Genomic DNA, 27459 nt, shown 5'->3' on the forward strand with positions numbered 1-27459 from the left:
TAGTGAATGAGTTACCATTACCATAAATTGTTACAACATTAACAAATATAAGATTTTTTTTTTCTCTTTCATTTTTTCTATAAACCAATAGAGAAAAGACAGGAAAGAATAGTATTAGGCTAAAGATATGGATTTTGGGTTATAAAATTGCGAGATTACCATGTGAGGTCTTGGTTTTTTCCTATACAGCGCTCTCAGACGGTCGTCCCCTTTTTGATTCATTGAATCGCAAACTTAGTATTTACCTTCTTTAAAGCTTTACCACTTCCTTTGTCTTCTTCCTTCTCTTTATTAACAACTACTATCCCAAGCCGCCAAACCTTTTTCCCCCTCTCTATTTCTTGTTGCACACACTGCTTTCTCTTGTTCAATTCCATTGCTCTAATGGCTACTACTCCAAACTCAGGTTTGTTTCCACTTCTCTTGCTGCTTGTTCATATAAATTATACTGCTTTTTGATCACATATGTCCTAAAGTTGGGTCTTTGATTTCATTTAGTATCTTATTGGCGAGTTTTGCAAATCTGGGATCGGTTCCAAATAGTATTTTTGAGCTGAAAATTGTTTGTTTTGTAAAAATTCTGAGCTTTTGTTTTTTGTCTTGGTGTTCTTTTTCTATTTGGGTTCTTTTTGTTGAATCCTGTTTTGCAGTGATGAATCTTTCTCTGCGTTTTTGATTGAATATCTCTTAGAAGTTTACTAAGAGATTCAATTCTTTTGAGTAAAAGTAGTGATCTAGAATCTTACTATATTCAAAAGTTAAGAACTTGATCAGTTGCTCCATATGGGCTCACTAGCTTTATTAAGCACATCAGTTTGATGGTTGATCTGTGAAGTGTTTGAAAATTCCAGAAGAAAACTAGAGAGATTAGTTGGTAAGGAATGTTTGTAAAGATTGAACATTGTTCTTAACACTTGGGAATTATGGGATCAGTAAATCACTAAGTTGCTTTACCGAGTTGTGGGCTATCAGGGATAAAGAGGAAAAGAAGAAAGGGTATTGATTCTAACACAGACCCCACTTGGAGAATCTGGGTGATGATTTTGATTTTGTTTTTTTGAAATGGCTGCTTATGGTTTATCGCTTTATCTTATAGCTGCCAACTTTTTTGCTGGAATATGTCTTCTTAATCTTGTCTAAGAAATTTATGGTTAATTGGTCATAATTAGCTTAGAACATATATGGTGGTACTCTAAATATGAAACAAGGTGGACTAGAAATATAGCTCTGTTGAAAGATAAACTTTGTGATGTTGTGCTGTTTGAATAATACTGGTTAGTGCATATGACTGCAGTTCTTGATGATCTCAAAAAATCGGATTTGGCTAAAGATTCAAAAAATCCTTCATCAGATAGGTTAGAGAATAACAAATCGCTGGTTGTTTGCTTTGGGGAAATGCTGATTGACTTTGTGCCAACTGTTGCCGGAGTTTCACTTGCTGAAGCACCTGCTTTCCAAAAAGCTCCCGGGGGCGCTCCTGCTAATGTGGCTGTTGGTATCACAAGACTCGGTGGTTCAGCAGCTTTTATAGGCAAGGTGCATTTCAGTATTTTTCTGCCCTCTTCAGTGTGAAGATTTCTACTTCTTTTCCTTTGGTTTTGATTTTCTTTCTGGAGTCTATAATTGAGAAGGATATTTATAGCAAACCTTTTCTTGCACGTATGATGCATCTAAGAATTACAACAAATTGAAAATTATATGGTCCAAAAATGCATCTTTTTCCTGCTTTTTCTTGTGTGCCCGATTTCGTAATAACCAGAAATGTGAGTCAAACAATGAATCCTCACCTTCTCGGTTATGGGAAACCCCTCTAAGATCTTATCACTTTGGACTGTGATTCCCTTCTCTTTCATCTACAAATATCTTCCGACTGATGGTTTCTCCAATCTAATAGAGTAAGAACCTTTGGCTTCTTTTGGAACCTAGAGGCTTTTGGTGGCTCCAGCCTTTGCATGATCTTACAACTAACTTAATTTTCTATATGAAACTCATATTTTGATGTTAGTGGTTCCTTGTCTCAATTTACAAAGTACCTGCAATACAGGTAGGTGACGATGAATTTGGCAAGATGTTGGCTAATATTCTGAAAGAAAACAATGTTGACACCTCTGGCGTGCGATTTGACCACAATGCAAGAACTGCCTTGGCATTTGTAACACTCAGAGCTGATGGTGAGCGCGAATTCTTATTTTTCCGTAATCCAAGTGCTGATATGCTTTTACATGAGTCAGAACTTGAGATAAGTCTTCTTCAACAGGTGTGCTATCTTTTTCATCTTTATTTGAGAAACAGTCCATCAATATAACAAGCCTACTCATTTGACTGAAACTGATCCAGAGAATATTCTTTGCAGGCAAAAATTTTCCATTATGGTTCAATTAGTTTGATTGATGAACCATGCAGGTCAACCCATCTAGCTGCGATGAGCATAGCCAAGAAGTCTGGTTGCATCCTTTCTTATGATCCAAATTTGCGATTGGCATTGTGGCCATCAGCAGAGTTTGCACGGGAAGAAATAATGAGCATATGGGATCAAGCTGATATTATCAAGGTAAGATGTTCAAAAATACAAAATTCATGTGTGGAAGTTAACATTCAATAGCTCTTGGATAGGTGCAGAAATACTATCTGTATATTTATTCTTAGTTTTCATCAGGTTTTGTCTTATTACAAACTTGCAGATAAGCGAGGATGAAATAACTTTCCTGACTGGTGGTGATGATCCTTGTGATGATAATATGGTGTTGACAAAGCTTTTTCATCCTAATCTTAAGCTTTTGATAGTAACTGAAGGATCAGAGGGTTGCAGATATTACACTCAAGTACGTCCGTCAAGTTTCTTTTTTATTCTATTTTCAGTATCTGGTGTCTCTCTTGGAAAAAGAACTCACTAATTTGTGGAACAATGTTAACTAGATTGCCCGTCTTCCGCCTACTCTATTTCTAGTTAGTTGTTTACAATCATGTTGACATGATCCAAAATTCTCTCAGAATTTCAGGGGTCGTGTTGCTGGTATTAAAGTAAAAGCCGTAGATACAACTGGTGCTGGTGATGCATTTGTCGGTGGGATACTCTACAACATAGCTTCTGACTTGAGTCTTTTTCAGGTACCTACTCCTCATGCTTATGTGCTGAAGAGTGAATTCTGCTAGAAAATCTGTTGTATTAGTTTTTGTTTCTTGAAAGTAGTTTCAAATGACAAGATATAATTTAATATGAAGATATGCTGAATATCTTTTGACCCTTATTATCACTTCCTCTAGCACTGAGCAATATTTCATCTGGCAGGATGAGAAGGGGTTACGAGAAGCTCTACTTTTCGCGAATGCCTGTGGCGCAATCACAGTAACAGAACGAGGAGCCATTCCTGCAATGCCGACAAAAGAAGCTGTCCTCCGGGTTTTAGCTCAGGTCACTGATCAAAAGTAGAGACCACACACCACTATTCCTAATTCATGTATCAAGCTAAGGCTTGTATAATTTGATTTTCCCTGTTGAGATATCATCGAGCTTTCCGCTCCACGAATCCTCCTCAATCTCCCTTCCAATGTACAATGGTGGATATACACTGCCAATAATTGTCTAGTCACCTTTGTGAATGATTTTTTTTTTTTTTTTTGTGATGCAATTTAATCCATATTCACACCTCAGGCTGATTCATATTCTTGTATGAGAATATCTTGTCACATGACAGGTTCGTGCACCTTATGATATATGAAATATCAAAAATATTTTTGATACTTCAAACACTACAATTGGGCCGTCGGACAAATCCAATGCTCAAACTACCGTCTTGACGATTTCACCTCAATGGTATATCAATTGCTGATCCCTTTGCTTCAGTTTTTGGCTTATTAGCTGAACAAAGTCTCTGATTTTTTAATGTTTTTTTACACAAACGAAACAGAAACCGTTGCTTGCTGCGGCGTTTTCGACGTTTTACCGCGTTGTTTGACGTTCGGCGAGTGACGTCGCGTCAAGTGTTGGAGCCATTTACCAGGGGTAGTTTCGTCATTACAAATAATCTCGCTATTTTTTTATTTTTTTATTACAGATAATCAGAAAATGATTATTAACGAGAAAATCCACGTTTCGTTTTAACGGAAAGCGAAACGAGAGAGAAAGGAAGAAGAAAAACGACGACGTATAAAGGAGAAATGGGGGAGGGTCTCTACAGGTTTGGGAGTTTGAATCAGAAGTCGTCGTCGTCGTCGTCGCCACTCTGATTCAAATTCCGGCGAGAATTCGGCAATGGCTTCGAAAACGAATCAGTCTCTGCTGCCGGAGATCGGACCAGACGGCCTTGCTCGCGAGGCCTCCGTCATTACCTACACTGAGAAAGTACCTCTCTCTCTCTCTCTCTCTAACTCTATCAATTTCTCAATTTCTAGTTTCTTTCGTGGATTTTTGAAGTGTGTGATGGTTTTGTGGCAGGTGATCGAGGAAGAACAGCATCAATTAAGGAAGTAAGTAGGTTTTTATTTTTATTTTTATTTTTTTATTCAATCTCACATTTTCATTTGGTTCTCTATGGAGATCTGTTAGGGTTTTGTATCTGTTTTATAAGCTGTATGTATCAGTTTATGGAATTCAAGTTGCTAATGCAATTTCTTTTTTCTCAAAAAAAAAAAAAAAAAAAAGTTGCTAGAGTTGAATGTTGGAGCAGAAATGTAGTGAATTATAGTTGCTGTAATAGATGATATAATCGGATAGTGAATTTTGAATTTAGCGGTTTGCGATGGTATGTTTGACTACTCAGAAAGGAGAATTGTTTGACAAGATTGAATGTATTAGTTTCTCAATAATTTTGAGGGATCCAAGTAAATAAGAAGCTTAGGTTTAACTTTAAAGATTAGCTTTGTTCAGTAATGGGAAGCAAGTATCAAGGCTATAGGAAGTCGAGAAAAATGGGAAGTATCTTTGCATGTTTTGATCGTCGGCATTCTTGTGTGCTCAAGTCACAAATGCAGTAGCGTGGGAGTTTAGAACAGGGACAGATCTTAGGTTCTGTATTCTTGTATCTTTTAATCTTAAACTGTTTTGCTGATTGTTTTTATCAAAAATGTAGCTATTGTAATTGACTTTGTTCAATAGGATCCGCTGATTTATGTGTGAAAATGCTAAACCTTTTCAGATATATAGAAGAAAATTACTCTAAAATCCGCGATGTCGAGCGAGAGTTTGCAAGTCTTTCAATGGAAATGAAACTCACAGCTGGGCCGAAAAAATCAGGTTGCTACAATATCATTGCTAGTTGCTATCATGTTGCAGTTTTTTGGAATTATGTTTTTCTTTTATTAGTATTTGAAAACGTTTTTCCATTTTGTTTTTGTGTATGTGTTCTTAAGCTCTTGAACACTTGAGGAAGAAAATAGAGATGGCAACAGAGAGAATTCACGCTGCGAAGCTGAAGGAAGATCAAGCAAAAAAGGTCTGTCCCTTTTAATTATAGAAAAGGCTTGCCCCTATTCAACATTTCAACTTGAATACTTGAGCAAACTGAACTACGGCTTTTAAAGATCAAATTTTTCAAATAAACTTGGTCTGGTATTGTCTATTTAGAAGTAAGCTGAATTGAATTGTTTGACCTGGTGGGATCATACCTGAGTGCAGATTCATTGAAGAACTCTAGCTACAATTAATTATTAATGCATAGAGATTTGATGCTTGTATAGTAATTCGGATGGTTCTCCAAATCATTTTAATTAAGATTTAAGAGAGACATTACTGATTGCATCTTATGGGTATTTGTTTTGATGTATATCAGGCATGGGAAGCAGCAGCAAAGGTCGTTAAGGATGAGGAAGCCATCAAGCAGAAGCTATGTGAAGACTTAAATAGTCTGGTACATCATCTTATTTTAGTGCGGCCTTGAGTTTAATCTTAAGTCTCAACAAATGTTGTTGACAGTGTGTTTTAACTTTCAACAGGTACAAGAAAGCAGCAATACTCAGTTTTCAAGACTGGAGGAGTTAAAAAGACGACTTGAAGCTTTGAACCCAACCAGGTCATCGGCCTCGGTTTCTCTTGTAAGTTCTCTTTTCATATATGAGGATATTATATTTATAAAATTGTGGATGGGATGGATGGCATTGCATTGTAGTTATCAAGTGAAATAGATTTTATGATGTCTAAACATGGCAATATTTTCATGCATGCAGTTTAACTAATTCTCATCTGCCCGTGTGTGTTAGTTATAGGCACTAGCCTTCATGCATCAGGTGTGTTGACTAAACAAAGAAATGTTCAGTTTCTTTTGGCTTTGAGGATTCAGAAGCTTTCTTTTTTCTTCCATTAGCCTAAAAAAAAACGTTTTCCTTGTTCCTTCAAGTGATCACAGATATTGCAATGTCTGTATGCACTATGAAGTGCAGGATTATCTTGACAACTGCTGGTGTACCACTTAGATATTGCAATAGTATTTTGAATAATGATCTAGAGGTCAATTCAAACCAGTTATAAATGTTCAATGCATGGCAGGTGTCTGCCCTCTCCATTTCAGTGGTTAGCTCTTAATTCTTCCCATTGAGAAGTCATAATTCTCTGGTGAATTTGTTGATGTGTTTTAAGATCAGGCTAGCCTTACAGAAGTAATTTGTTGGCTACAGTAGCATTTGCACCAAGTATACCTACCTAGATGAGCCTGACCAATAGGTTGTAGCAGGGAGAGGGGAAAAGAGTGCAGCCAAATCAAACTTTTCCTTTTCCTAACCTCTTACATGCCTAGGCAACATTCCTCATGTATATTTGAATAGCCACTGACTTGGAGCATTAAGATGTTCATATCTAAGCAGGTAGTATAGAAATACTAATAGCTTCCATTTGATATTATGTTTAGGATGGGAACTCAATGGGACTTGCTCAAAGTGTCACCACTCCAGATTCCTCTCAAGTTCCTGGTGGAGTCACTGGTAACATACCTAATCAAGGAAATGCTGGAAACGTTCTGGTAATGAATGGGAACAATCAGCAGCTTCCTGTTGAGGGTGAAGGAAGAGGAAAGAAGAAAAACCAGTTCCATGGAAGAGGGAAGGGACTTGGAGCCGTGCCCAAGGGCAGAGGACCTCCTGTGCCTGGTTGGACGGGGTCTGGGTTTGATGTGGATGGTAGAAATTAGAAGCATTATATCAGATTCCCTCATTGCGGAAGCCATTGGAAAAGCCTTTGCTCAATCACTCACCAGATATATTTTTTAGTTCATCTTTTTTTTTCCTCGGCTCTGTTCTCCTTCCCTTGTATTCTTTAAACTGTCATTAACATTTTCATATGGGAAGTGCAATCCAAGCTTTCTGACTTCTCATTCGTCCTCACACCAGTGTATCTAACCAGACTAACCAATATCATCTCCGTAAGCATGAATCGAGAACATATGCCCTTGTTATCAAATCTGCAACATGAAAAACTTATATACGAAGAACCATTTTCTTAATGGTCAAGTTATGTGTCGTCTCCCTGTTCTGGGTATCAACAAGCAAGCAGTTAATTGATTAGTGGGGTAACTGGGGTTGATACAATTGAAATCATTTCCCTATTTAATTTAGTACATAATAACAAATGATTGAATCCCAAAGGACATGCGTATGTATTAAGCCATAAATTCTGGGCACTCAGATGTCAGAAAGGTAAACTAAATTTTTTCTTTTATCAATCTAACCAGGCAAGGAAACCTGAGGACCAGAATTATACACTGACATCTATTAAGGAGAATCGAAACGGTACAACTGAAACTTTATAAATAATAAGATGAAGTTCTGGGTTCAAAACATTAATGGACTAGAAATTTATTGTTTCTGGTAATTGTTTCCATGCAGAAACCGTATCTGATATAATTAAAGTAAGATAGGTGCACAACCATCAGATTCTCCAATGTCTACCTATTTTAATTATTAGCAGCAGAAAAAGTTCCCCCTCTTTCTGAATTTCAAATTGCGAGTTCAGTCTTGAAGTTTGGCTGATCCTCCTTAAGTTTGGAATTGTCCGGAGCAACGTTTTTAAAAATTGCTTACTATAATGACAGCTGAGAGCCAACTTTAAAAACCTGCTTTCGAACCTCATCATTCAGAGCAAAATAAATAAATAAAATCACATCATTTCTATCAAGAAAAACAATCTTCTTTTTTTTTTTCATTGTATTTTGTCCATAATCCAAATGAAGGAATAAACAATTTGATTGAACAAAAGGTGTTTTTGGAAATTTTGGCCATATGTCCGTTTTTACCAAAAACTGTGGGTTATATATAGCCCAAGTAATTTTGGTGATTGTGACTAAAATCATATTTTCTCACTTAACCCAAGCTAGAACAATATGATTATTTACAAAACTAGAAGTCTGGAATGGAAGGATTGGTTGGCTCTTTATGTGTTATAGTTCCCATAGCCCCCTCGGCTACTACCTTATTGTTGTGCACAGACTAGACTCAGTGCCCTGAATGCATCGGACACCAAAGCCAGGGGTAGCCCAACCCTGTATAGTTACAATCATAACACTGAAAGACTAGCCGAGCTAGCTAGGGCGAGGATGATGATGATGAAGATTGCTCAGTTGCAGTGGCTATAATTGGTCAAGTCTGTAGGTCTTCAAGTTGTTCATTTATTTTTGCATTAACATGTTTCTGCAAAGTTAGGCCGATCTTTAAATTTTGAGCCTGCAAAAACTCGACCTTACCATCATTTTCACTGGCCACCGCTCTCTGCTTATAATTGTCACGTCAAATTCATCTATCTCAGTATTATTGGTGTAAAAGTAAGTACTTGCACAGAAACGTACCTTTGTTGTAATGGTGAAGTACGTTTTGTCAAGTCTATTTACTCTATCACTATCTAATTTTCTTGTAACAATTACATGCAGTAATGTTCTTCTAATGGCATTATTGCATATATTGTCCCATTCACTCCCATCAATCCAAAGAAACCCATTAAATTGAGCAGCTTCATCATCAATTCCATCAACCTTAATTATGTAGAAAGTTCTATAGTATTCCGGAGTTTTAATATTCCAGAAATGTGAGCAATGTTAGATAGTCATTACTTGCACTTTGTTGTATATATTGAACTAATCTAACTATTAACGTTTATGAAGTTCCGTTACTCCGGATACTATAAACACATCCCTAACCTTTGAAGTTAATTAGCAGAGTCTACACAATTTTCACAAATCCATATCACATACCTCTAGTGGAGACTTAGAAAAATACAGATCCATAAGCTGCAAGACTTTAATGTCTTCAATCTGTTCAAACATCATTAATTGGGATGCAGTCAACTCTCAGATTTCTGCAACATGATGGAAATGTCTCATAATTTAAACCCCAGGCCACATGCATGTCAATATGTCATTTTGTATTGCATTACATTTCATTTGAAATTCCCGCTCAGTTTCTAGATATATCTCTAGCATAGTTTTAGCTCACTGCCAATACTAATCATTTAAGAGTTCTAAATATGTGTAAGATTAGTAATTGCTGAAAATAAATCCTACCCTCTCCAGAAGCTATGTATCATTGAGGGTTTGGTAGGATGTGACATGCCATTGAGCCCCTATATATCCTTTTCTTTCTTTTTTTGTTAAAACAAAAAAAAAAACTAAAATAGAGGATTAGGCGATATTAGCTCCTCGTTAACAGTCATTGCGCCAAGCGCCTACCCTCCCCATAATATAGAGGGGACCACTACACCCGGGAACCCACCCCCCGTCCCTCTATTTTATTTTATTAGAATAATAAAAAACAAAATACAAGATGAAAGAGGGGGACATAAACCAAAACCTCTCACAATACAAAGAAACATTACAACTTGACTGAAATATCCAACCAACATCTATTATGCAAACATGAAATTAGGAAGGCCTGCCAAATCTCGGGAATATGCCGCAAGTGCACAAGGAGGGCAAGAGTCCCACCAATGAACACCAACATGATGTGCCCCAAAATTAGCTAAAGAATCCGCTACCTGATTCCCTATATATCCATTTGACAAAAACAGAGACCAACTTATTCATCTCTCTCATTGCTTCATTTTCAACTCAAGAGGCCTAGTTATTAATTAGGGTTTTTTGCACCAACAGTGTCTGGACACTTGGGTGACTGACAATATGATACCCGAACTTACAAAGTTATCAAAGTAATAACCAGACTTAATTTTTAGTATCAACGTGGTACCTACATCAATTTTCCGTCACCCCTCCGTCAATTAGACCACGTGCGAAGCACGTGAGTCGCAAAATAAGGGTAAAAAGGACTTTTTCACTCTTCCTCTCCTCTTCTCCAACCCAATCACCCTGTTCCTCTCCTCCTCAACACCACCTGGTAATAATAAACCATTCTTTCCCTCCATCAAACCCACATCACTTCCTCCCTCCCCAATTTTGATTTAGATTGGATGACATGTGTTTTGCAGCTGTAGAAAACCACAGCGGAAGCGATTCCACCAAGAATATGATCTCTTCTACAAAATAACCCTACTTACAGAGACAAACAATTACCAATTAATCTCTACAGAAATCAAATTGCAACAACCCAGAGTGAAAATCAAAGCCCCAACACTTCAATTCTCCTCAATTTGAAGGTTACCAAAGACTGAGCTAAGCATCATCATAGCAATGAAACCAAGGACTGAACTAAATCACAGTAGCTAGAGCAGAGAAATAGCAGCATTACCACGCAAGAGGAAAGCAAAGACCAAGAATTGACCAACCAGCATCTTCATGAAACCGAAACCCCAAAGAATGCATCCTCCTCCTCCATCTTCTCCCACAAAAACTCCCGCGTTCCAGACAACCCCGTTTTCTACGCCATCTTCCCTGACTCCTCCCTCACCTCCACCACCATTGCCGCCTCGCTCCAATCCCTCCAGAGATGAGAAACATACAGAGACATCGTTTCCATCGGCGCCGCCCTACGTACAACTCCTCCGAAAACGGCGACACTTTGTTGGACCAAGCACTCAAAACGTCGTCGTAGTCCAACTTCAGCATCAGCCCACACCCCGAATCCTCCTCCTTTGGCGGAAATTCCACCAGCTTCGACTCCACCACCGCTAGTTTCTCCATCTTCTTCTTCTTCTTCCCGGAAAAAGATGGGGCCAACGGAGCCGAAATGGATGGCCGAGATTTGTTGAATCTGGGTGAGATTTCAAGAACATCAACGGTCGGGAAACTCCACCAGTTCATCCCACCAACATTTCCTCCATCCTTTTCCCTCTTCCTCCTCCCCCCACTGCCACGTCATCATCGCCTTTGCAGTCTTGCCGTTCTAATCATCAGGACCAGGACTTGGGTGTCCCAAGCCTAAATGGAGAAGAAGAAGAAGACGATGAATAAGAGAGAAAATTTAATGAATTGAGGGCAAATTAGTCTTTTTAGCCTCATTTAATGAGTCACGTGCTTCGCACGTGGTCTAATTGACGGAGGCGTGACGGAAAATTGATGTAGGTACCACGTTGATACGAAAAATTGAGTCTGGGTATTACTTTGATAACTTTGTAAGTTCGGGTATCATATTGTCAGTCACCCAAGTGTCCATACACTGTTGGTGCAAAAAACCCTATTAATTATTAATAACTCATCCATATTATAATAACTAATATTTAAATTTCGCGTGGGAATCTTTGCAATTAGGTCCCTATAATCTAGATTATTGTCCTTTTCATTCCCTCCATGCTATTTGGCCTCACTGTCCCTCTAAACTGTTATGTGAGATCGGCTGGATATAATATACAGCTAAGAAAGCATGCAGAGAGTAGTGCTTGTTATTAGCTTTGCAGTATGACTAGCTCCCTTCTTCTTCTTCTTCTTCTTCTTCAGCTCCCAATTAACAAGCTAGCTAGCTATAGCATTCCACTTTACTTTTAAGGCCATACTCGATCTTTTAGGCCTGACTTTTCAGGCCATGCCATCCTGACATGCAGTTACGGCAATGTATGTGATTCTGGTAGACAATGTCGTGTAATGATATAACATACACAGAATAATGTTTCATTATTAATAGATAGAGAGAGAGAGTTCATACTGCTCGATCTCTGCTTGTTTACACGTTTTTGGTATGCAGTGTCAGTATGCATAAAGAGTTTGATTGCATGCATGACTAGCTATACTTTTCTTTGGAAAATTACACAGATACAATTTGTTGAATTAGGCTTTTTAACATCATCGATCACTACTCCCTGCAGTTTATTCCATGGATGAACTTGTTAATGCTGAGAACAACTATGTTAAGCACACTAAGCTAAAACACAGAACAGTTAATTAGGCATTGGTAAAAACCAGGAGATTAGGTGTATATTAGTTATTCCTATCCAATTTGGCTTCTGAATTCACACCAGATTCATATATGTTCTGGTTTTGCGCAAAATGACCATCTAATTTGGAGAACAGGATTAGGTTGTTTGGTTAGGATTTTAATAAGTTTTCAAGCTCAGACTCCCATGAGATGCAGTGTAACAACCAAATCCTGTAGGATTCTCATGGCATATACCCTTTACAATCCCAAATATATATAGTGGTACATATTAGTTAGTGGTTACTGGTTGGTGCTGAAACCCAGAAGATTTAAACTAATAAAAACGCATTTATCTTATTTTATTTTTCCTCGAAAATGAAACTTATCCATCAAGTGTTATGTCATCCATATTTTGTATGGGATGGTCAGATGGTGTAGAAACTAATGGATCAACGTTTGCATCATTGTATGGATGAAATAGGCTGTTCGCAATCTTCTTCTTTCACTATTTAATTATTTGTCAATTTATAGTGTAAAACTCAGCAAAAATTTACCATTTGTTGTCAAGATCACTCTATAGAAAGATCATTCATGCATATAACCTGCTAAGCAGTATTCTTCTTTGAATGCTAATTCATAAAACAAAAATTCTAATTACAAAAATAATTTGTAAGTTTTTTTTTTTTGAATATGAATTGATATTATTAAAAATCAAAGTCATAATACAATTTTTTTGTTGCTTCATGTTTTTGGTGTTGTATAATTTGCAAGTTTAAAAAGAGTGCTTCACGTGTTTACTTAGCTTGGTAAAAATAAAATCAATCTTTTTTATCTAATTCATAAATGAATTTAGAAACTCATTATTTTCTTAAAGTGAGACACATATATACTGTTTTCTGTAATATTAAATACGAATGAACTTACAAATCATAATAATTCTAATTTCGTACTTAGACATGCTAGGAAATGATATATCAATGTCATCATTTAGAAATTTGAATACATGCGAGTTCGACACACCCCCCCTTCCACCACTAATACAACAGTGAGTCCGTACTATACCACACATATATATTTATACCAAGTATATTACATATGAGATGTACGCACTTACTAATGAGATGTACGTACTTTGATAACCCAAAGAATACATATATAATTTCGAAAGCTAAGCAGCAATTTACAAATTACAAAAGGCTAGAGATCGAGAAGAAGGGAATGGATTCCTCTGCGGCTCTCTGCCACCCCTGTCGGTCCTCCGAGACCAGACGTGTCGCCCTCTCGCCCACTTTACAGGTCCCAATCTGCACGCGGGCCCCACCACCACCGAGCACCCCCGGACGAATAGCATCTCATCACGTGAACCACCCATGTGACCCCCCCCTGCACCCCATGCACCCTGGTCTAGCTCTGGTCTCTAATGATGCGCTCCCATGCACCGTTACGCCGTCGTTTCAGGGAATTCAAAACCATAGGCACATAGCCGCTTCGTGCACTAGAGTGTCCAATATGTCCTCCTCTATCTCCCTCACCACCCCCTCTCCTTCTTCTTCAAAAGACAAAGCCATTACACTTTGCACCTTCGACTCCGGCAAGTCCTCGTCGATCAACGCGTCGATGTCCTCTAGAACACGGCAATCGGCGCCCGGAAAGCTCTGGATTTTGTAGCACACAATGTCGATCAACTTCGATCCCTTGTAACCAAATTTTGTAACACTAGTTGAGCTAACCCATGGCTTGAGGTTGAGATAGGGTCTCAAAATTTCGACAAGAATATCGTCCACCACATGGAACACTAGCTTCCGGTTGCACCTAAGGCCGAGTTGGCTAGGGTGAGTTGTGGTAAAAGCGGTGAAAGAGTTTTCGAGGTGGTAAAAAATGGAGGGGTCAAGTGGGTGGGACGGAGAGAACCAGTTGGTGAACGAAACTTGTGTGTCTTTATCTATGCCAGTACGGCATAATATTCTCGTGACGTACTGGCGCACATCTGCTGATATTCCAACAACAACACCAGCGCCACCGGTGGTTCTGGTGGCGGCGAGACCGTTTGGTACTACGTCGTCGTTTTTGCCTCGGGCAGCGAGCACAAGGCTCGAGGAGGAGGCTTGATCTTGTTTGTACTGACTCTGCAGCTGCTGGCTCGTGGAACTAGATAACTGTGATAACCCGCACAGAAACATATAATAAGTACTAGGAATTTGCAAAGATAATTTAGAATAAAAAACCGAGCAATATGTAAATTGACAAGCATATAATAAGTCACCTGTTTTTGTGGGAGTTTAGTCGCCGGCGGTGAAGGGTCTTTCTTGATCGGAAGAAGAGTAGGCACATTGTTGAGATTGAGAAGATTGTTCGAGATGAGTTGGGTCTTCTTGCATTGCTGCTGAGCTCTTGTGGGAGCCGTTGATGGACGAACGAAGGCTTCTTCTTGCTTCTTCAATTTCGCAGGACTAAACCCATCGTCAGCAATTCTTCGGCGCTTCTGAATTGATATGGCCTGAGGCGGCTTCTGTTCTTGCAGTGGTTGAGGCTTTGGCTTGGCTTGAACCTTGACATTGTTTGGTTTTGGAGGTAGAACTTGAATTTGGTCCTTGCAAGTTGTTGATGTTGTTGTTGCTATAGTATTGGTGGTGCGTGGTTTGATGGTCTTGGCCTCCGACAATCTGAGCCTTGGGGAGCAAGAAGAAGGTGTTGATGGTTTTCCGGGATTTGCGTCTTGCGTAGCTTTTTTCAATTTGAGCTGGTGATTGAGGAGGTCTCGATCATTTCTTGTGGTATTTGTGACGTCGACCAATCCCATTTTCCTGCTCACAGTCTCCTTGACCTGTTTGACGATTTGCCTAGCATAGTGACTCGGGCTCCTACCACTCTCATGGTCTCCAATAATACTCTTGAGCAGCTCCTTCCTTTTAAAAGACGACAGCCTAGAAAACTCCAACTCCTCGCCAACGGCTATGTTCTCTTTGTTGATCTGAAGCGAAAGGCGGTGGTGGTGATCAACGTCCGATCTTCTGGCAGATGATATTCTAGGAGTCTCCGGTAACGAGCGAGTACTTGCTGCTTTGAAGTCTTTGGTGTTTTGGAGGGGTTGGCGAGAAGGCCGAAGAGGGTGTAGATTCAAATGTGGCTTTGAAATGGAACGAGGATTTGGTGTTAATGATGAAGTAGAAGAGGGTGAGTGAGATTCAGGAAGAAGGTCAAGACCCATTAATCTTGCTACTAGACTTGGAGTCTTTGTTCCTGGTGAGCAGCTGCTGCTATCTGATACTGTGCCTCCACTTGTTTTGATTTGTTGGATTTTCAGAATCTGCATATAAACAAAGTGGTCCTGGGTTAAGTCCTGCGTATATCATTATCTTCATCATTACCACTTGCTTTTCTGTAATGTTAGAGAAAAGGGTGAGAAATCCAAAAAAAGGGAAACAAACTAAAGTATGATGATGTTATGCTACAACAACTTACAGGACTGTTTAAACTTTCTTCTTCTTTTGTGATAGATGACAATGAAGTCCCTTCCTCAGATGAATCCAAGCTATTCCTTGGTGCTTCAACACCTGAATCATATATCAATCAAAATTTCTCCCCTTCTTTCCTTAAGAATACTATATTTAGAGTAGAAGAGCAAGAAAGATGACCTACCTTTGGGGAGAGAGAGATCTTCTGGGCGTAGAGAGTGTTGTTGGTGGTGTAAATTAGGGAACTGAAGTTGATGGAAATCGAAGAGCTGAAAAAGAGCACACATGCAACCAGAAGTGGTGGTGTCTCTCTCCCCTCCTCCACCATCTCCACCACCTCTCTTCGAGGCTCTTCCACCCCAACCCATAACAAACGCTAAGCTATGCAAACCACTCCTTTTGAACAAGGAAGATGTTCCTAGAGTAAAGGCTAAATCTTCTCTAACAATATATGAGAGTGAAAATGACAGAAGGGCCAGTCTTAAAGAGATAATTAAAGACTATGACTTGACTTTGCATATGTTTGAGAGAAAGGGCTAGCTGTGCTGATGTGATGTGAAGAAGCGAGAAAAGCGGATCCATGAAGCATAAATAAGAGCTAGCATTTGATTTTGAGCAAGGGAATTATTTTGAGCAAGGGAATCAAGTAGATATCATCAGCAAGCAAAAGAGTGAGTGAAGGTCTTGGCCCTCTTGGGGTATATCACTATATCTTCTCTCTCTCTTTCATTCACATTCACATTCACAGACACTCAATTTTATCTCCTTTTATCTTTTGTTGTTTTTTGACACTCACTCCCAAGCTTTTACCAGACTCAAAACCAAGAATCAGCCTCTGCTTTTCTTTCTTTCTTTTCTCTATCTCACATTGGGAAGGGAGAACTGTAAAGAAATGGAAAAGATGACGATATGACCACGCACCTCTCTCTTATATTATACAGCAAGAGAGACATTCTCTCTCTCTAATCCAACCCTAACCTATCTTATATCCAGGTGGGTGTAAGTGAGCTCGAATCACAGTAGTGTCAAAGTGATTCACACACCACACCATTTATGGGTCTTGATATACGAGGTGTATTGGGGATCTGCGACTTGACCCTTTTGGTTTTAATATTCTATCTAACCTCTTACAATTTCAGTTTCAGTTACTAACCTGCAGCTACTTTGATTTGATGCTCTTTAACCATGGTTAACCTCATTACTCTTCCCCTCTAACTTGGGGTGGTATAGCCGTATATATAGGATATAGCTAGCTAACACAACCAAAGCCACCAAGGAGAGTACTATAATGGGTCAAGCTCAAATCGAATGTACCTATGTAATTCGATTCAATAATTGAATGGCTATCATACCTCAGTTCATATATTCCATTCAATAATTGAATGGCTATCATACCTCAGTTCATATATTCCTCATCCTGGCAACCAAATCCAAATTTTGAATTTTTTGGTGTAGCATATATATATGCTCTTCTATCAGGTTACAATGTATAGGATTATCTAAGGACTATTGACCTGTTATGTGTCAAACATTAAAAACTATCACGAGTAGTCAAGAACACTATTTAAACCACCTTATGCAGTTATGCATCAACAGAATTACTGACAAGTTTAAATACTAATGAATATAGCACTGAATTCACTGTCGGCATTTTACACAGATAATCTATTAACTACTCATCCCAGTTTTATAACATTTACCTCACATGCATTGAGATTTATATAATTAACTGTGAGATACCCTCTTATTCAAATCTAATTATACTCGCTTCAATAGTAATGCTATAGCTAGCTAGCATCCAAGTATAATTATCATCTATGGGAACCTCTCTTTACCCTAATGTTTACCTTTTATATACATTCCTATGCTAAGTTGGTTACAGATATATCCAGATGGTATTAAAGAAGCTAAGCTAAAAAAGACAGCAATTCCAATTAGCTAGCTAGCTCAGAAGTTGCTTTCAGAAATCATTCAGTGATGGAAACAACGGACCCATAGGACCTTTAGCAGCTAGCTAAACGCATCCATGATCGTCTGGCTGGCCGGCCACTGCGTGACAAATCTCTCTTCCGACATGGAAATGCATTAGAGGACAGCTGGACAAATTAAACCATGCATATATACATACATAATTGCATATGCTATGGACCCCGAAACTAATTCATGCAGTAGTACAGTGAAAGAGATGAGAGATGAGGATCCCACTTGGACTGAGATTTTTCGGAGCCTGAGTTTTGCTTAACCTTCCAGCGCAGATCACATCGATGGGGTGGTGTGTAACATGTATATGTATTAGGGGACCACAAGTATGTGGGTTGAATTAAACCTCAAATGCTCCTGTTCTTTCCTTGACATGACACTTGGGTTTTCTGCATTGTAATACTGCAATTTGAATTATATTATTTTCTCGATAATTAGAGATATTAAAGAAAAAATTACGGATTTGAACATAAGATCTCGTCGTCTCGAATGTACGGATTGCTCCCATATATTCTAGCAAACCACATGTGTTATTGTGTTCTCGTCGTACATTTAGATGCTTTCGTGTGAGCAACATGTAAAACAATTTCGTCATTCATATAATGTGTAATTTGGGTATGTTCAAATATAGAGTATTCAATTCAGATATTAATTAGGGACACTGACCTCAATACCCAAAACTTCAGCTCCTAGAGCTAGAGGGTTTAAGGCCAGAAGTGCTGGCTGGTTCTTGGTTTTCTGTTCGGGCTGATTGCCCCATGTGTACCAACAACAACAAAAAACCATACTTCAGCCCAAGTGCTCTCACTTACCCCACTATTCCCACTCAACCCATTTAACCGTAAAAAGACGATACTGAGCTCCGAAAAATAAAAAATTACACGATGCCACTCAACCCCGCTGCAAGGACGACGAGGAGGATCTCAGCTTCCTCGAAGAGCCGACTGAGCAGGGCCATGACGGCAGCACTATCCAGATTCAGACCAATTCAATGGCGAGAACTACGACGATGCCGACGACTTCTCCGATTTCGAGGAGGGCGATCAGGAGGCATACAAGAAGCCGAAGGTTGACGAGAAGGACGTCGTCTTTAATTTCTTTTGAAAGGGGGCGAACTTCAGCGAGACGATCAAGAAGAACAGGTTCGTGCTAGTTGAGTTCTACGCGCCGTGGTGCGGATACTGTACTTGAAGGTGGATTTGGGGAGGTTCTGGAGGTTTGTGACTGGGAGGAAGAAGAAGTTGGAGGCTCTGAGGGCGCAAATCTCTTTGGCTTTGACGGAGTGTGCGTGTGGATCCGGGAAGTTTGTTCTGGAGGCTATCTCGGAGGTGTTTCCGGTGGACAAGAGGTCGACTAAGATCAGAAAAGTGAAAAGGTAAAATTGTAAAAATAAAAAAATAAAAAATAAAAATCGGTAAGTTTGTTCTGGGTTTGTGAAAAGTCATTTCAAGATAATTGGCCCAAATGGGAAATAAGGGTGAAGAGAGGAGCGTCTGGTGGGCTTAGAGTTGCACTGATCAAAAGGGTGGAGTAGGGACTTTTCTGGGTTGTCTGGACATATTGAGACGATTTGAAATACAGGGACAAACATAAGCAGCTACATTATTGAATATGGGAAAGGAAGAGATTGATAATGTGCTAGAGACTTAAAAAGAATGACAGGTCCCATCCTATTTCAATTTTTTGCATGCCAAAACCATGCTGTTTGTAACACATTATTGAGAGAGAGAGAAGAAAAGAGACTCACTCCCCAAAATTTATTTTCCTCCATGCACAAGCTACTTTCAATTACCAAATTATACGTATCAGACTGCAAATGAGAAAAACCAAGTTCCAACATCTTTGTATTTACCTTAGTGTACAGGTCGATCCTAATATCCTATCCCTATAGGATAATATTGATGTCAACAATTTTAGGTGAATCATAGTCTTCACACCAGAACAAATGAATAAAGGATTGTCGTCAGTCTTCAGTTTCCAGTCTGCAGTTCTGCACAGAACAATAATAGAACTCATTCAAAGCAAATTCAAATCAATCCAAAAACCAAAAGACGCTAAAGTGAAAATCCCCAATTGAAGTAATACATGAAGCCCAATTAGTGTTTGAGCTTGAATTTGAGTCAGTCCAAATACATGAATTGAGTTAATTACACTTGCACCATAACTATACAGCGCTTTGCACTTTTCATGGGGTAACTATCACCTCTTTTTATCTAAACATTAAAGAATTAAAACGAGTTCTGGAGATTGACATGTAAGATCTAAAGTAGGTCTCAGATCGATTTTACAATTCAACTGGCATGTTACTCTTCATTATTTCAAGACTTTAGGTAGGCCTGGCAACGTGCGGGTATAGTGCGGGTACCGTGCGGGTTATTAACGGGTCGGGTTCTTAACGGGCCGACCCGGTAAGAACCCGTTAGCTTAACGGGTTTTACGGGCTAAACTCGACGGGTTTGCGGGTTATCCGTTGGAACCCGTTAAGACCCGTGAATAAATTTTTTTTTTTTCCTTTCAAACCCATTGAAACCCGCAAACCCGTAAGCCCAAAAGCAGTTTTTTTTAATTTTTTTTTATTGTTACTTTTTTTTCAAACTCAATTAATAGACCCTCTGCTGTTTCTTCTATTGTGCCCAGTAACCTCTCTCTCATCATAATCATGGATCTTCCCTGCTTCTTTCTTCTTCCTTTACTTCCTTCTCCGAACTTCTCTCCCTAAAAACAAAGCAAAACCATCGTTTTGGTTAATATCCAACATGGTATGCAGGTTGCCAGGTTATACTATCATTCATTCATTCTGAACATACCGAACCCAAACCCGAAACCCATAATACTCTTTAGCTAACTATGCCAAAACAACCAGAACAAGAGAAACAAAAACTTTATACAACTCAAAACACTCTGTAGCAGCACATACCCATCAAGCAAGGCACACTCAGAAACACAAATTAAAACCCAATGTGATCAAAGCAATTGATCAAAGTCCCATAACACCAAAACCATTCCAACCAAAGCAATTGAAGCAAAAACGTGACATACCCACTATTGAAAACCCAACATGGTATGCAGAATGTCAATTAGCTAATCACCTCAGTAATCTTCAATCAATAAACAGACCCAAATTGAATACAATGCAAATGAGATTGCAGAAATAAAACCCAGATCACGAATGAAGCCAGAAGCGGATTAATCAAAGCAACCTTAACAAATAAAACCCAGAAGCGGATTAATCAAATTATCAAAGCAATAAAGACAGAATATCTCAGCTCAGATTTCTTTCGCAGAAGACGAACATGAACTGATGAAGGTACCTTGTTTCAGAACTTGTTTCCAAATTCCAATCCCAGCTCAGATCTCTCTTGCTCTAAAATTGTGGATGAAGAAGAGAGACGTAGGGCGGAGGCTAGTCGGCTATCTCGAAGTCATTGTTGGATACCTCGGATTGCTGAAAGAGAGCAGAGTAGAAAGAGTTTCAATTTTGAGAAATGATTTAACGGGTTCCAATGGGCTTAGCGGGTTTGGCACGGCCCGGCCCGTTAATTTATGGGTTTTTGGCGTGCGGGTTTTTTTCAGCACGGATTAATAATTGGACGGGTTCGTGCGGGCTTTTAGCGTGCGGGTTTCGTGCGGGTTTACGGGTAACGGGTTCAAATGCCAGGCCTAACTTTAGGTGCCAGTGTGAAGAAAACTTAAACAAGATGCAAACTTGACTAAACCTTCATCAATATTGCATTTAGATTTCAGAATAGTTTTGAAATGTAAAAGTCTTGGATATACACTAACATTAATCAGATACATGCAACTGGCAGGACTTCTGGTCTTCTACATCAGTCAAATACATATATATCAAATAGGATTTGCTCGAAGACAGAGCAATATTATTTATTTCCTTGCACATGTCCAATATCAGCCGAGATGGTGGTGTTGGCTTTCAGAACGTACGTAACACAACTGTGCTATATATTATTCACAGCGCATCACTGGCGGTCCGATGAACAATCTAGTCTCTACCTGATCTGAATTATTAATTGTTTGGCTGCTGCTACTTTGACTACTATCCATCCAGTTATAACTTGCTGCCCCAACTCCTTTTTCTTGAACTAAAGGTTTCTGACAAGGCCTTGCACCACACTGATTAAGAATATCATATCAATTAGTGCAGACAAGAATGAATCAGAGTCATGTTTATCTGTATGTTAAGCAATTGACTCACCTCTGTGTGTAGTTTTGCATTCTCTTCTAAGAGGAGCCTCTCCTGGTTTTAGGGCACAAATTATGATAGATGGTATCAGAACTGAAGCACCACAAAACTAAAACAAGCATCAACTTATAGTTTGTGGCATTGAGTATACCTTTGCTTTTAGTATCTGCTCCGTGAATAGCTGATCCTGAAGGAAGCTAACACTTCCAAGTTAGGTATCTCTGGTTGAAGAAAATGGGCAGGAAAAGAAAGACGCAGGTTACCTTTCTCTCTCGTACAATGCGCAAGCTTCGCTCGAGCTGGCTACTCATCTGATTGACTTCTTCAGAAGAGCAAGGATCCAAGTCATGTCCCAAAAGCCTCCTGAGAGATATAAATTTTAGACTTTAGGAAAACCTACTCTTAATGGAATGTTAGATGTGAGTGCAAATGTACATGAGATGAAGATCAAAGTAAGTCATAAACCGTTGAGAAGCTTCTAGGGTCTCGATCTTCTTGGCCATGTCAGCTGATTCATCCTTCAATTGCTATATTTGCACGATATTTACTATCAGTTGAAAACAGGTGACACAAATAATTTGTCTAACAAAATGAAAAAGCATATGGACAGTTGGATACAGTCATTACAAATCCTAATCCATCTCGGTCAATTTGTGTTAGAGATATCTATCATTTTAGGATTGAAAATTGTTGAAAAATAAAATTAATTTAGAATAATGTTGAGAGTTACGGTGAAAAAAATGGTGACAACTAGTGGCTTCATAGGTTATGCGAGTTAGAAATGTTTAAGGTTATTGTAACGGTCTAATACTTATGTCCGTTGTAATTGTCATATTTATGACATTGTCTAGTGTAGGCCTATAAAAGTAGACTAGTCTAGTTGAGTAAATTGTGTAGAGTATTTTATAGAAGTATTATCATAATAACTTTACTACTAGGTATTTTGAGAATCTCCTTCATATCTCTCTCTAAGAACTCTGTAAATGCCTTTGCGATGTACATCTCCCATATTGTGTGTCATTTATGCACCATATCTCCCTCTCGAAGATTAGTTATCAATATTCACGCTTTCGCTGATATCCAACAAAAATGTTGTAATCTTGGAGACTTTTAAGCTGAAGTTACATTAAAATTTTTAGAGTCACATTAATAAAGTACCCTATAGCTCTCCATGTGGATTTGAAGCATCACATACAGTATCAACCAAACACCTTCACAAATAATAGTTTACAAATACTAATTTACCCGCTATGTAAATCTATGTCTAATTTCTGTATACAATGAAGCATTACTAATTGGTTATGCTTCTGGCTCCCCTTTCAATTAGCTTTGAGGGGTTTTAGATAAAGTTTTATGACTTGATGTGTGTAAATATACCACTCAAATTAAAAGAAAAAGGTAATACTATCCTCCCGTTGTAACATGGTCTTGGACATTGTCTTGGATTACCAAGTTACCAAAGACTAAATTAATCATATAAAAAAGGTCTTATATAAGTAAGTAATTAACTAAATGTAAAATGACCTTTGGTAGATGTTCAAACTCAGAAAAGATGTGGAGAGGTTCTTACCTGCATATACTGTTCCACTTCAGTAGTGTTGGTTAGCGCACCTTTTGCATGTTTATGGTATTTTTTTATAGTCTTTTGTATGCTGATCCATCCATCCAAAACACAAAATGGAAAAATCAAATAAAGCTGATAAATCAATCAACTGCAACAAAAAATATAATTTCCTTTGCTACATGATAATAACAAATATACCCAGAAAACAACAATTAGTATTACTATAAATCCATATCCTAACATGCATACAAAAATCATTCTACCAAAAACAAGACTTTCAATTATACATCTACTAAAAATTACTATATTAGTTAATAACTAATAAGCTAATAAGAAATAAGACAACGTAGTAGACGTATATCAATCTAATATGAAGATTAAGAAACAAAAGAAGGTTAAAATATATAAAGACTCGAGTACAGAAATACCAAATAAGCATCTAGCATCTTTTGATGAAGTAATGTGTCAAAAGGGTCAAAAGTTGCTCATAGGGGGTCAAAATTTGGCCCTGAAGGGTTGATTTTCTTCTTCTAAATAAATAGAAAGCTAGCTAAAAATGTGCATATAAAAGGATGTTCTTACACATGAATGCATATAAACTTTAGAGCTGCAGCTCAATTTTTATCATGTTTCCTTTTAGTGAGTAACCTATATCGGTTATAGGGATGATGATGAACTAGCTAGTCATGACTCATGAGAAAGTACTGGTTATTGGTTATAAAGATTTATGCAAAACATAGCATATGTGGCAAAAGTACAAGGTGGTATTATTGACTACGGAAACTCAAAGACCCAAGCTAAAACTTTCAGCATAAGGGCTGCACGTGTAGAAAGTGGTCCGTGAAATGATGAATTTATATAATTTTTTTGGGACAAGATTTGTGCATAGATAACCAGAGCTTAACCACATAGCTAGACGTCAAGACGAATTAAGACTTTATACCGGTCATGAACTGGTATTATATGAAGAAATGACGAGTTGAAAGCATGAAACCTAGTTTAGCAGTACTACATAAAATCTAGACAATTGAGTTTAGCAGACATGACATAATGCTCCTTCAAATCTCATTATACCATGCACTGTAGCTAGTAAACAAAGTGCTATATGAATTCTTTAATTACTTTTAATGTGATATATATATATATATATTTTTTTTTTTGAGGTAGTTATATATATACTTATATAGTACTTGATCTTAATTAATTAATATAACCACATGCAAATCAGTACTAACAATTGACGAAGTGGTGTTAGCTCAGTGGTTAGAGCACCTACTACCTAATGACGAAGTCATGGGTTCGAGTCACCATGGGGGTAGGAGTGATATCCTTTGATCCTCGTTTTAAAAAGAGAAGAAGAAGAAAAAAAAAAATCAGTACTAACAAATGCATTAATTGAATTTACAGCTGGTGATGTCAAATTCTCATAAAAAAAAAAAAAAAAAAACAACTGTTAACCGCTGGAATAGCAAGTGAAATTAAGGGGGAAAATAGAGAGTACATAGAACAGAATTAAAGGAAAAGGGGGCCAGAAAGTATATAGAAAAATTACAACTTAACCAGTTCTATTGCATCTACTCATATGTACTTGATCTACTGGAAGTGCACTAGCTACTGAACATCACAGTACTGCAACCCTCAAATACAAAGTACAACACAATTACTGAAGATAACAAGTGGAAGTGGCCGGGGGCTAGATCTTGGAACAAGCCCATATATAACTTTCGTGCTTAGTACGCGCAAAAGTTTATATCTATATCTATTTGAAGTTTTTGTTCGATCTTCTGAGAATAATTTATTATTTAAGAGTAATTTCTAGGGGCTTTAAGTTTCAAGAATAATTTAGATATAATAAATATGAAACGTACTCAGAGCTAGAAAACTCATAGAGCCTGCCCTTCGGAGAAAAGATGATGACTGCAACTTCGGCATCGCAAAGAACCGAAAGCTCAAAAGCCTTCTTCAGCAGCCCGTTTCGACGTTTCGAAAAGGTTACCTGCCTGCTTGTCGCATTTTCGATTCTTTTCACCTCAATCTTCCCTCTCACCATCTATACACACATCACAACATCACCATTGATCAGATCCTTAAACTCTTCCAAAAATTGATAAAGGAAGTACTTAGAAAAAAAAGAAAGAAAGAAGAAGATCGAGTTAGAACCTAAACCTTGTCAACTTTACGTTTCTGAAAACAGAAACCAAGGACCCAGTAAGCTAACAAAGGACTGCTCAATTTTCACAGATATGGAAAAACAGATCAGAAACCCTAGAAATAGATGAGCAGTGAAGATGAAACAACGTTTTATAGTTTTATCCGATAGTAGAAGTGCCGATGTTGTACCAACCTCTTTAATCTGAGGCCACACAAACCTTTATTTCCATATTCATTCAATACCTCCTTCCATTATTTACCATGTCTTTCTCTGCTTTGCAAGTGCCTACCCCACAAAAAAGAGAAAGAATGGAATAAACAATTCAAAAGGATGCTCGAACCTCTCATTTAAAAAAAAAATTGGCAAATATTTAAAAAAAAAAAAAAAAAAACACACACACAAACTCTCAACGGTCAGGTGAAGAAAGATATTTTTAGATCTTTCTCTTTCGCTTTTCCAAATTTAAATGGTCAATATGAAACGTCCCAGCTGAGGGACCAATAGAAGCGTCCCAGCTGGCTGTCTATTGGATTAATGAAACATCTAATAATTTACATCGTACAATGACGTGCGTGCGTGCGTAATGAGAAAAAAATAGGAGCGTGCCAGCTTGCTGTCTGTGATCAGCGCCCAGTCGTCATATCAATGAGAATGAAGACAAAAGAAAAAAAAAAAAAATCCGCTTGCGTACAAATTGTGTTCTTCTTTTTCTAACTTTTTCTGTGTTGTGTTTTTAAATTAACACAGAACCTAATGACTTTAAAAATTGACCCAAAAGAAAATGACTTTAAAAAGAACACAATATTTAGGAAAGAGCTCTTGGCACAAGAACATGGAAGAGAATACGAGGAAGAACCAAATTCATTTCCATTTGCTGGAGACAGATATATGAAAGTATATTCAGATCGGCTGTCTAGCAAGGTCAAAGGTGTTTGTTGCAAGTTATAATATGTTGTTAAGGAAATTTTACTTTTTAATCGAAATATTATATTATTATATATTAGTGATAGGTAGGCCGATCGAGACAAAGAAACTATATATTGTTTTTATCGTGTTATCCTAAAATTTTTATTATACACAAGTACTTATATATATATATATATATATATATATATATTTTAAAGATGATCAAATGATTTCACTCCTACTCCCATGATGACTCGAACCTAGGACAATGAATAAAATTTTATTCCCTATATCATTTTAAAATGCCGTGAAATAATGCATTGAGAGTTGGTGTAATGATGACTTACAATAGTAGATGAGGTCCTAAACAAAGGCCCTCTTCCCCGAGAACAAAAATAGAAAAAAATTTCTCACCTTTAACCTTATTTATCTCATTGATACTAGAATTAAAAATCATGAACTATACAAAAGTGAGGCTATATATCTAAAGATGCAGCTAAAGGGAATAAGATGAGACAATTTAGTCAAATGATTTAGTCAAATAAAGTGGTGAATCCATTTACAATCCATAGTGGTGCAATAACACAAAATGCTTGAATGGAATAAGTAGATAGTGAAATATATTTATTTAATACTCTAATTGATGGTGAAGTATGATGCATGATTGCATGCTATTCACCCAAAAAAATTATGCCTGCTCGGCCCATTAAGCCCAAGCTCAAATAGCCCATAAAAGATGGTGAACGAGAGAAAAGAATAGTCGTATGGCTGAAACAGAAACAAGGAAGAGGAAGATGGGAGAGAGAAGAGAAGCTGATTCCATTCCAGGACAGCAACACCAAAGTGGCCAACAATCAAACCAAAACAAAACATTCAGATAACCCGTCTCAAAGACAATGATCTTTTCACTGTAAGAATCCCATTCCATTATCCTCAAAATCTTTATATCTATTCTTCCATTACAAAATTCTGGGTTCAAAATTCA

General features: G+C 38.0%; 4 protein-coding genes across 5 annotated transcripts; 2 read left to right on the forward strand and 2 right to left on the reverse strand.

Moving 5' to 3' along the window:
• Positions 1-248: 248 nt before the first annotated feature.
• On the forward strand, positions 249-3603 carry LOC133714947 (probable fructokinase-7). Its single transcript, XM_062141233.1, has 7 exons — positions 249-406; positions 1295-1536; positions 2045-2257; positions 2354-2551; positions 2682-2822; positions 2992-3108; positions 3290-3603. The coding sequence occupies exons 1-7, from the start codon at positions 385-387 to the stop codon at positions 3428-3430; spliced, it is 1074 nt and encodes a 357-aa protein (XP_061997217.1). The 5' UTR covers positions 249-384; the 3' UTR covers positions 3431-3603.
• A 494-nt stretch (positions 3604-4097) lies between these two features.
• LOC133714948 (uncharacterized) lies at positions 4098-7311 on the forward strand. The gene is made up of 7 exons (XM_062141234.1): positions 4098-4342; positions 4436-4467; positions 5136-5233; positions 5350-5432; positions 5769-5846; positions 5932-6030; positions 6840-7311. Exons 1-7 carry the CDS (start codon positions 4253-4255, stop codon positions 7116-7118), a joined length of 759 nt encoding a protein of 252 aa, XP_061997218.1. The 5' UTR covers positions 4098-4252; the 3' UTR covers positions 7119-7311.
• A 5839-nt stretch (positions 7312-13150) lies between these two features.
• LOC133718309 (uncharacterized) lies at positions 13151-16312 on the reverse strand. The gene is made up of 4 exons (XM_062145118.1): positions 15856-16312; positions 15679-15770; positions 14480-15523; positions 13151-14372 (listed from the first exon to the last, which is right to left on the reverse strand). Exons 1-4 carry the CDS (start codon positions 16037-16039, stop codon positions 13680-13682), a joined length of 2013 nt encoding a protein of 670 aa, XP_062001102.1. The 5' UTR covers positions 16040-16312; the 3' UTR covers positions 13151-13679.
• Positions 16313-21357: 5045 nt separating this feature from the next.
• Positions 21358-25887, reverse strand: LOC133714730 (MADS-box protein AGL42-like). Of its 2 annotated transcripts, XM_062140977.1 has the most exons (9): positions 25761-25887; positions 25583-25640; positions 25285-25466; positions 23423-23504; positions 22288-22379; positions 22116-22215; positions 22004-22039; positions 21865-21906; positions 21358-21782 (listed from the first exon to the last, which is right to left on the reverse strand). In XM_062140977.1, exons 3-9 carry the CDS (start codon positions 25464-25466, stop codon positions 21615-21617), a joined length of 702 nt encoding a protein of 233 aa, XP_061996961.1. In that variant the 5' UTR covers positions 25583-25640; positions 25761-25887; the 3' UTR covers positions 21358-21614. The 2 variants fall into 2 exon arrangements, with proteins under 2 accessions (XP_061996961.1, XP_061996962.1); XM_062140978.1 differs by lacking the exon at positions 25761-25887 and having other exon boundaries at positions 22318-22379; positions 25583-25754.
• Positions 25888-27459: the final 1572 nt, after the last annotated feature.

Source organism: Rosa rugosa, chromosome 6 (genome assembly GCF_958449725.1).
Source record: "Rosa rugosa chromosome 6, drRosRugo1.1, whole genome shotgun sequence".
NCBI lineage: Eukaryota > Viridiplantae > Streptophyta > Magnoliopsida > Rosales > Rosaceae > Rosa > Rosa rugosa.

Coding starts and splice junctions, on each gene's coding strand:
- LOC133718309 (XM_062145118.1), bottom strand. CDS start 16,039: ATGGGTTGGGGTGGAAGAGCCTCGAAGAGAGGTGGTGGAGATGGTGGA. Junction 15,771..15,855: donor AGATCTCTCTCTCCCCAAAG/GTAGGTCATCTT, acceptor TATATGATTCAG/GTGTTGAAGCACCAAGGAAT. Junction 15,524..15,678: donor AAGAAAGTTTAAACAGTCCT/GTAAGTTGTTGT, acceptor GTTTATATGCAG/ATTCTGAAAATCCAACAAAT.
- LOC133714947 (XM_062141233.1), top strand. CDS start 385: ATGGCTACTACTCCAAACTCAG. Junction 407..1,294: donor GGCTACTACTCCAAACTCAG/GTTTGTTTCCAC, acceptor ATATGACTGCAG/TTCTTGATGATCTCAAAAAA. Junction 1,537..2,044: donor CAGCAGCTTTTATAGGCAAG/GTGCATTTCAGT, acceptor CCTGCAATACAG/GTAGGTGACGATGAATTTGG.
- LOC133714948 (XM_062141234.1), top strand. CDS start 4,253: ATGGCTTCGAAAACGAATCAGTCTCTGCTGCCGGAGATCGGACCAGAC. Junction 4,468..5,135: donor GAACAGCATCAATTAAGGAA/GTAAGTAGGTTT, acceptor AAACCTTTTCAG/ATATATAGAAGAAAATTACT. Junction 5,433..5,768: donor AGGAAGATCAAGCAAAAAAG/GTCTGTCCCTTT, acceptor GATGTATATCAG/GCATGGGAAGCAGCAGCAAA.
- LOC133714730 (XM_062140977.1), bottom strand. CDS start 25,466: ATGGTGAGAGGGAAGATTGAGGTGAAAAGAATCGAAAATGCGACAAGC. Junction 21,907..22,003: donor AGCAGATACTAAAAGCAAAG/GTATACTCAATG, acceptor CCCTAAAACCAG/GAGAGGCTCCTCTTAGAAGA. Junction 21,783..21,864: donor ATGCAAAACTACACACAGAG/GTGAGTCAATTG, acceptor ATTCTTAATCAG/TGTGGTGCAAGGCCTTGTCA.